Source organism: Mandrillus leucophaeus, unplaced genomic scaffold (genome assembly GCF_000951045.1).
Source record: "Mandrillus leucophaeus isolate KB7577 unplaced genomic scaffold, Mleu.le_1.0 Scaffold209, whole genome shotgun sequence".
NCBI classification, from domain to species: domain Eukaryota; kingdom Metazoa; phylum Chordata; class Mammalia; order Primates; family Cercopithecidae; genus Mandrillus; species Mandrillus leucophaeus.
The window spans coordinates 5069-6026 of NW_012102132.1; the positions used below are offsets into that span (position 1 = coordinate 5069).

Sequence of the window (958 nt, forward strand, 5' to 3'; positions counted from 1 at the left end):
GGCGGATCACTTGAGCTCAGGAGTTCGAGACCAGCCTGGTCACCATGGAGAAACCCCATCTCTAGTAAAAATACAAAAATTAGCCGGGCTTGGTGGCGTGTGCTTGTAGTTTCAGCTACTTGGGTGGCTGAGGCAGGAGAATCGCTTGAACCTGGGAGGCAGAGGCTGCAGTGAACTTAGATTGTCCCACATTCCAGCCTGGGCCACAGAGTGAGACCCTGTCTCAATAAAAGAAAAAGAATGCTTTATCAACAATAAAACAATGAATCACCATAGTACATGGGCTTTTTCTGAAATACATATTTCTCCTTTTTAAATCTCTTTTTATAGGTGTGGACAACCACTACAAAATAAAGTGCAGCTGAAGGGCCGTGACCTTCTCACTCTAAAAAACTTTACTGGAGAAGAAATTAAATATATGCTATGGCTATCAGCAGATCTGAAATTTAGGATAAAACAGAAAGGAGAGGTATGTAACATTTTCTTTTTACCTTCCATTACTATCAGTCCGCGTTTTTAAAGGCAGCCTTCCCAAAAAAAGAGGAAAAAGAAAATACATTAAAATTCTTAAACAGTAGCTAAGTAATGAACCCTTACAGTCAAGGTAATTGATTATCATGGAGCATACAGGCATACAAAAGAGCATAAAAATCAGTTATTGAATGACAAGTCATTGCACTTTTTTCATGTGGAATGCTGAAATTCATTATTAACTGGATCGAACCTAAGAAATCATTTGTCTGAAAATATTTTATTTTATTTTATTTTATTTTATTTTATTTATTTATTTATTGAGATGGAGTCTTGCTCTGTTGCCCAGGTTGGAGTGCATTGGCACGATCTTGGCTCACTACAACTTCTGCCTCCCGGGTTCAAGCAATTCTCCTGCCTCAGCCTCCCAAGTAGCTGGGATTACAGGTGCACACCACCATGCCCAGCTAATTTTTGTATTTTTAGT

At 38.9% G+C, this 958-nt stretch overlaps 1 protein-coding gene across 1 annotated transcript in view; it reads left to right on the forward strand.

Moving 5' to 3' along the window:
• Window positions 1–330: 330 nt before the first annotated feature.
• OTC (ornithine carbamoyltransferase) overlaps window positions 331–958 on the forward strand; it is a gene marked incomplete at its 5' end in the record, with an annotated part of 59252 nt that continues 58624 nt past the window's right edge. Inside the window, one exon of the mRNA XM_011980197.1 lies at window positions 331–469. Coding sequence (XP_011835587.1) covers window positions 331–469 — 139 coding nt within the window. The remainder of the gene's footprint in view (window positions 470–958) is intronic.